This window comes from Musa acuminata, chromosome BXJ2-5 (genome assembly GCF_036884655.1).
Source record: "Musa acuminata AAA Group cultivar baxijiao chromosome BXJ2-5, Cavendish_Baxijiao_AAA, whole genome shotgun sequence".
NCBI classification, from domain to species: domain Eukaryota; kingdom Viridiplantae; phylum Streptophyta; class Magnoliopsida; order Zingiberales; family Musaceae; genus Musa; species Musa acuminata.
In genome coordinates this window covers 9413808-9422379 of record NC_088342.1, presented here as the reverse complement: position 1 = coordinate 9422379, position 8572 = coordinate 9413808, and the positions used below count along the sequence as shown (strand labels likewise).

Below are 8572 nucleotides of genomic sequence, written 5' to 3'. Positions count from 1 at the left end.
ATGAATTACGATAGCTAACACTGCAAATATTTTGAATGCTTTAGAAGTATGAACAAAAAATAAGTTAAATATAGTAACCACCTTGATGTATAAAATACAACCTCAAGAAGATGAAAGATGTCAAATAATCTCTTCCTTCTCTACTCTTCAAAGAACGAGTGAAACTGAATATCTTATTTTTCTTATTTATCTAGTAAAGAAGCTCTATACATATTCAAAAACCTTTTGAAAAAAATTCATGAAAGATAATTTTTGTTAAATCATCACTAATGATAATCAATTATATTGAGAGTAGATTGTCAATTTTATTTTTCAATAAAATATCAATCGAAAACTAAAGTGATACAAACATACTTGGAATCAATAATTAAATAAAAAAAATTCGATGAACAAATTTCACGAAAAAAAAACCTTAAAAAAGAATTTCAAAACCTATCCGACAATAAATATCCATCCAATTTAAGCGACATGAGATGTTTAAAAGACTAGCTCACAATATGAAAAGTGTTTTCTTTCATCCGAAAATCCACATAAACTAACAAAAATCAACACAACTTGATCGACCCCACATTATTATCAGACTCATTAGCGAGTTGAAACAATATTAATAAATCAAAATTTAACTACTCAATAATAACAATAAAGAGCAACCGAGAGTCAAGAGACATATTACAATTGAAGCAGAAGATTAAAGATTTAACAAAAATAAAGAGACATAACATCCATAAAAATCACGACAAAAACATCAAAAGAATAAATGAGACAGTTTATCATAGATAAGAATTCCTATGATAATCTTTTTAATTTAATCTGCAACCTTCTCATCTTTTTTCTCGTTAGCTATACTATTGCCATAGTCTAAAGAATTCCTGACAACCATCAGTCACCAATTTCTTGAATTAAACAGTAACATTGATTTGGAGCTTAACACCTGCTTCTCTTGCAGATTCAAATGCTATAAAAGCAACAATATCATCTGACCCAGAAAATAAGGCATAGAATTTGGCTAAATACCAATAACATGTTGATCAAGATTCTTGATAACTCAAGTGTCCGAATACAAGGTCCCGCCAGATGTAAATAAGCACGAAAAAGAACACAGTACCAGTCGTCACTAGCCAATAAATTTGGACCTTAATGCTAGAGACAAGTTATATCCGTCTTCAGCAAATAATGCATACAAAAAAATAATGCAAAGGTGCAAGTACATGTATGAAATCCATCACAGATCACCAATCCAGACCATCCAGTTTGCTGGCATGTTGTAAAAGAATATTGTACATATTTTTGTTGATCTTCCATGGAGCCGACTGACTGATGGATATCCCATTGAAGAAAATTATTTAAGTACTTGAAGCTGCACATTATTTATGGACTCAAAAAATGAATGGCTTGTGGTCAGCAGAAGCAGAAAGATGGTTAGAAATGCATAGATCCAAATGTGTTCTGGTGGAAACAAGTCCTTTCGGAGGACATGGTTGCATTGGCAGCAGCACAGCATCTTAATTAGGTCAAGACAGCAGAGAGACATGCTCAGCACATATATCACAAGAAATCAGACTAAAATAATAAGTACTTTATACAATATAATAACCCCTACAGAAAAAGCAAATTAATTCTCTCTCCCATGGGCATTGGATCAATTACATTGAAAAGTCATGGAATTTGTTTGAGACCACAAGTTTCATGCAAAGTCAACAATATCAGCTTAGTTGGAGTGCATAAAGTGTCCCTTCATATCCATAATACCTTGGGTCTACATTATTAATCCATTTACAATAAACTATGTCTGTCAATTCTAATAGGAATCAGTATGCAGATAACCAAGTAAAATCACAGACCATTGAATTGTCTTCTGCGTCTATTAAATTTTGGGCCCAGAATTTTCAATAAGAAAGCTATCTGTAATACTTGCAAAACAAAGAAAATAAGTGTAAATCTGTTCAAAGAAAATAAGTGTAAATCTGTTCAAGAGTCGGTTGCAATTTAGAAAGTACAAATGAAACAAAACCAAACAGTGGCAGCCAACTTCAACATTAAGAGCGTGGTCCGTGAAACCAAAATTTGGCAACAAGAAGTTAACAGCTTTAGTCATTCAGTTTTCCCAAGTTTTGTATAGTCACTTGGACCCCCCAAGTTTGGTTCAGAACCACCCCAATCTGGAAAGTGCAATTGAGCTTCTATTTCTAATGTTTACTTTCAGCCACTTTGGGCAGCAGGAATTGGCCATTCAAAGTGAATTAGGCCGGCAACCAAGAGTCAACGGTCTGAACGCAGTTTAGAAGTGCTACAGCTGATGATTGATCAGCAATCACCTGCTGGTAGTCCATCAATGAATAATCACCAAGTGTACTGATGACAAAGAAGCGTTATTCATTAATTGCCACAAACTATCTAGTAAGAAGTCAACTCTTTGAATAAGAAATCATGACATGTGATTTAGGATTGAAGGGATTTAGACTATTTAGTCACCCAGTCATTTATGTTTTACTTGGCAAATTTCTATATAACATATAGTTTGAAATTTATGTTAATCATCATGCCTTCTCTACCTACTTTGTAGTATCTAATCACTTAAGAACCATTTTACTCAAAGATAAAAATCTTTCTAGAGATTGAGCTGGAGTCTTCACAGAGATAAACCAGGAGTTGATCAATACCAGGCCACATGGAGTTTATGACAGGAAAACTTAGTGAACCTTGATTATAATATAAACTTTGGCATTATATCTACAAAATATTATACAACAACAACAAAGTCATAAGTCCCAATTATGTAGGGTCAACTTCATGGATCTTTTGCCGTCATTGAGATCTGTAAAAAGTCATACATTTAGTTAAGTTTAGAGTATTTAAATCTTTATTTATAATTTCTACTAAAGTCTTTTTAGATCTTCCTATATTTCTACTCATATCATTAACATTAATTATTTCACCTCTTCTAACTATCGTATTTGGAAGTTTCCTCAGCACATGCTTATATCATCTTAAATGATTTCACACATCTTATCCTCTATCTAAGTGATACCTAATTATTCACGAATAAAAGTATTTCTTTTTCTATCTATCCTATTAACTCCACACATCTATCTTAATATTTTCATCTCAATAACACAAACTTTTTGTATATATTTTTTCTTAGTTACCCAACACTCAAATCCATAAATCATTATTGGTTTCACAACTGTTTTATAAAATTTTTCTTTTAATCTCAAAGGTATCTGATGATCACACAAGACTTCTGATGCCACTGATCATACCGGACTCCTAATGCCCCTATCTACAGAATATTATAAGTATAAATATTTTAGTTAACATCGTTCATGCCATCCTTTAGTTGATTGAATATGACAATATGAACTTGATTTTTTAGATTATTTTATTGAAGCATTTAGAATTTTTTAATTATGGCCTACAATTTTAGCCCTGCTGATTTCATCTTATAGCCAATTGATATATGTTCATCTTCAGGTCAAGGACACCATGAGCTAGTAAACCTATTCGTAGACTGGTGATCGACCAACCAAAAATCTCCTTATACATTGCTCATTATCCATTGATCAATAGGTTGCAGCCATTAACAATGAGCCAGCCAATGATATTTTGGTGTTTTCTCACAACTTGCTAAGTCTATCTAAGTAGCTAACTCTAGCTGCAACTGCAACTTGTGGATACCTACCGTCCACCATGGATCAACAATAACACTGTGTGACAATCCATCGATTACTGACAATCACCAATAAGTGAAAGCGAAAAAATATCTCCAACATCCCTCAAAGAACTTACAACAATGGTGAAAGAGAGAAAAGGAAAATCAGACTTAATTTACAGTATCAATTTTTAATGAGCAACCAAATGAAATATGTTGTCTCTGCAATCACTATTGCAGTAAGCCAAGTAGGGTTAACTAATCATTCTTGGAAGTGCCACTTTAAAGAAGTAGCATTTTGAATTCAACATCTGAAAAGCAATCAAACAAACACTAAAGCTATAAGTTAGGAGCTATATGTTCGGTAGTAAGATCAACCATGTAGTAAAAAGAATTATTACGTCATCAGATAACTTTGGGCAATTCAGTGCATTTGGCATGCATTTCTATAGTAACTAATAATAGAAAAGCTCTAGATAATGTAATGAATCTCTAACACTTTAACTAAGTTCATGTTCAAATATTAAAAGTAAGGTTACAGTTCAAAAAGGTCAACAGGGTTGAAGCACATATACACTACCTTGCAAATTTTTAAAATGAACAGCTTGTTAGAAAAGATTGACTTCCTCCAAACTCCAAACATATAGATGCAACTAACAACACTTCAACAAAAGGATAGACCATAAAGGTATCTGAATATTTTAAGTTCTAGGATAAAAGTGTGTAAGTTCGTAGTTGCTACCATGATGAATTAACAGAACTAGCCAATCGATAATGTATTAAAAAATAATTACTGAATATGAATATAACCTGTAGTATAAGGATATTGCCCAAGAATGCATTTACATTCATGATTATTTATTAACAGGAAGGCAAGGATAATTAACACAGGGCAAACCTTCACTTGCTGACCCTGTCCAAATACTTGGGTCATGTGTGAGCCCTTGTGGATGGATTAGCATGGAAGGCAGATTGCCGCTTTGATCCTCCAAGTAAATCCAATGTAGATGATTTTTCTCCAGCAGACTCTCCTATACTCAGTTTTGACATACCAACAAGCTCATCAACATTTATGGCAGTCGTTGAATGCACTGGTGTTGGCTTAATAATTACATGTGCCTGCTGCTCTGAGGTATCTGATCTGTTTCCTGACCAATTGGGGAAAGAAAATTGTAGAAATGGTGAAAAATAAGCTGGAAGTATCACAGGATAGCTGCACTGAGAAGCTTCTGGTTGTGATACAACTGCTTCAATTATTGAGTCATTAGAGTCCATTGATTCGTATTCCTCATTCAGAGTTGGAGGTATTGGAGGAGGCTTGTTATTTTGTGCATCTGATTCTTGGAAACTCATCAGAAACGGTTGAGGTTCAAGGGGCTGAGGAAAAAAGAATGATGGGTCATGCATAATGTAAAAAATGAATAAAAAGGCAAATAGTATGTGTGATTTAAATGGATCCTCCCACTTCCGTAGAAAAGTATACTTTTGAGGGATTTTATCTGAAAGCACACTAGAAAACTGCATCTGTTGATTGGAAAACAAAACCTAATAATTCAACCATGTTTCACAGTCTACCATTAAACAGCTTCTTGGAAGATTATCTGTTTCTATGGCCCATATGTTTTGAAGACTTGTTTTAGAAGAACTCAAATGACAGCTCTACTTATAAAAATTCACAATTTTCTTGTTTCACTTTTTAAAATCGTCAAACTACAACCAACCATTCGCATAGCTCAAATTTCAAGAATACAGAAAGGACATTGCTATTTCTGTCTTAAATTGTTTTTAACTATATATATATTAGGTAATTTCCCTTCCTATCTCCAGAAATTCTTTCATTTTTGTCAAACTGTATGGAGGAAAGACAATAGCATATGGATCCATATCATCTATAGTATGACCAGGCCAAAGCAATAATCATAACATGGAATACATACAGACTGACAACTTTAAGGGGTCATCAGTACTTATTGAATGAAAAATATGTCAAAATCCAACTGAGCAAATATGATGTCGTAAATTGAATATTTGAACCACATTCATAGCACACATGTCCACAAGGAAGCTACCATGACTCAAATGCAAATATATACTAGTTAGAGTAACACAGAGAGAGAGAGAAAGAGAGAGAGAGAGAGAGAGAGAGTAACCTCATCAGGTTCCATATCAAAGAGGCTTGATCTTCTCTTTCTTCTTGTCATGTTGGCTTTACGAATAAAATACTTTTGTGCATGGCTAGCCACTTGAGTAGGTGTCCTGGAAACCACATAGTTACGAGATATGCCTCGCCAGTCGCCTTTTCCGAGCTTTTGCAAGCCAAGTAAAAACCTTCTATGCTCTTCTTCAGTCCACGGATTACCTACCAATATCATCAATAAAAAGTCCATAAAGCCATTATAATTTAACCTTATATAGAAATGACACAGCTGGTTACAATGAACACTGAATGGGAAAATCAAAATGAATGCAACACTAAGAAAAACTTCAACGTCTTTAAAACTAGTAAAAGCAAGAAATCTTTTATACATGAACATGTTTGGAAATGTTGTTCTACACCATTTAAATAATGCCTCTTTATCTGTCTCAATTTTCTCTTTATTTTTCAATAATATTTCGTAATTTCATATCAATATAAATTAGTGGAAGTGACATCCACTGAGGACTTGCCAAGGACTACCTGTGGTAGCCACAGCTCACTGGCTATATTGTGAAGTGCCAATATTGCTAAGGGTGGGGCAATAAAGTGACTTCCTATTGGAATGGATTGCATTGGCATGATCATGGTGGAATGACACTTTTGCCTACATGATGTAGTTAACTAGTCCAACATGAGCACCTTCTTTTTCTTTCCCTCCTTTTGTTTTGTATGAATACGTAGAAAATGTGGTGGTTTGCTCACCTCCTTGTCTTCATTGTTTCCTAGTATACAGATACCTTTTCCAGCTATGTTTTTCATTTTTAGGATTACCAAACCAATCTATTGCCTTCTCCAGATTGGCATGATTTTTTTTTTCAAACCCTAATTAGTTAGTAACTGCTTTGACATGCTCTTTAAAGAAATGAGCTCCATTTCTTTGTTTATTTCCAAAGACAGATGTAATCTTCCAATTTGTTTGCTGTCAAATTTTCAGCAAGTTGGCTATTTGTATTTGACTCGAAAAAGTTGTATGGATCCCCTGAACGAGCAGGTACACCCTTATGTTTGAGCGCAAAAAAGGACCATGAAGATGATAATCCATTTAGTTAAAGTATTTATTAGCATTAGTATTTGTAGGAAAATAGCAACTACAAAGTTTTACAAGTAAGATAATTTGTTCTCACAAAAAAATATAACAGCATAATTGTTTATCCTCTGACAGATTTCTTTCTAGAATCCAGATAAAGCATTTGCTCTGGTATAATTAAAGGCACCAAATGCAAATCCAGAAGATGATCATCCCACCTAACGCCTGCCACAAAGGAAAAAAGCACACAGTCCACCAGAAGTTCTCTTTGTCAATTTTTGGCTAGTAAAAACTTCTCGATGCTGCTCTAGGGAACGAATGGATTATTCTGCTACCATCACTTCCTAAAAAGAATAAATGTTCCCCAAGGACACTATAAACTAGTGGCAGAGATCACATTCATGACAACTCCTAGATGAAGAGACAACGTGCATTGGACCAAGAAATTCAAGAGAGAATGGTCAGAATGCCCACAAGATTACAGAACATATGGATCCTATAAAACATAGGCACATGTTAATTTCAGAAAGCAGAGATGGACCATGTGACACATTCCATTCCATTCGATAAAATCAGTCGTTTATGGTTGTAGCGTCCAAGAGATGATAGAGTAAGAAACAAAGCTATCGTAGTATGACAGCACATCTCGTTCGGCCTAAGTAGACACATCTTTTACAGTTTTACCATATCAAAGAACAACGAGAGCAGGCGGGACGAGATATCAAGAAAGACTCACCCTTCTTCCGCTCGCGGCAGCTCGCGGAAGACCCCTTGACGAAATCCTCCGACGCGTATCCGTCCGCGGAGGCACCACCGCCGCCAGGCTCCGGACCGTCGGCGGGCGACGCGCCGCCGCTGGATCCAGCGAGAAGGGAGAGGTTCCCCATGCTGGCGCTCTTCCGGATGGATCCGTCGGTGAGCCGCACGCCGAAGAGCTTCACCCCGCGGTTGGGGCACGTCCGGGAGTTGTGGCCATCGTGGCTGCAGTGGAAGCATCGCCGCGTCATCTTCCCGCCGCCTCCCACAACTCCTCCTGCGCCTCCGGACCTCGATCACCAAATAGCAAACACTTTGGATTAGCGTTTTGAGGCCAAAGAAGAGGAACAGATTCGTATTGGGAGATCGCGCAGAGCGGGGGGAGATGAAGAAGCGGAGAGGGGACAAATAAAAGTTCGGAAATGGGATAAACGGCATAATTGCTTTGCTACCCTCTCTCCAACTTACCAACTCAGTTACCTGCGTTTTGGTCGGGTCATAGTGGGCTCCGCTGTGTGACACCAATCACAAGGCGGAAAGAAGATGGGATCACGAGGTGTGCCGCAAAGAAGTCGAAGAGAATGCATTGTCCACGCAGGTAATATTCTTTCGACTGTTATTTCATACCCAATTTATTACCAGTTTGGTTATTGGAGAATACAAGTCAATTGCATGTAGAAAGATAAAGACGGGTTAAATCCGACCGTTGGAATATTATGAGATAAGATAAGAAGCATAAGATATGATTGTTTATGTAAAAGAGGGAAATAAGGAAAATTATCTTACCATATCAGAGATACAAATGAGTTAAATACAATATAGTATGTGGAATTTTCCATTAGATGGGATGTTTTGTCTGTGGACATCTACTGGGTTAGATATAAATACACAATAAAATATGGTATAATGACATAATGTTGAAGCTAGCAGTGATTATTATAAG

The 8572-nt window shown here is 35.9% G+C and overlaps 1 protein-coding gene across 2 annotated transcripts; it reads right to left on the bottom strand.

Moving 5' to 3' along the window:
- Nucleotides 1-989: 989 nt before the first annotated feature.
- LOC135612405 (transcription factor MYBS3-like) lies at nt 990-8027 on the bottom strand. Of its 2 annotated transcripts, none has more exons than XM_065108678.1 (4): nt 7610-8027; nt 5800-6008; nt 4548-5026; nt 990-1501 (listed from the first exon to the last, which is right to left on the bottom strand). In XM_065108678.1, exons 1-3 carry the CDS (start codon nt 7878-7880, stop codon nt 4580-4582), a joined length of 927 nt encoding a protein of 308 aa, XP_064964750.1. In that variant the 5' UTR covers nt 7881-8027; the 3' UTR covers nt 990-1501; nt 4548-4579. The 2 variants fall into 2 exon arrangements, with proteins under 2 accessions (XP_064964750.1, XP_064964751.1); XM_065108679.1 differs by having other exon boundaries at nt 990-1357.
- Between the last annotated feature and the right edge of the window lie 545 nt (nt 8028-8572).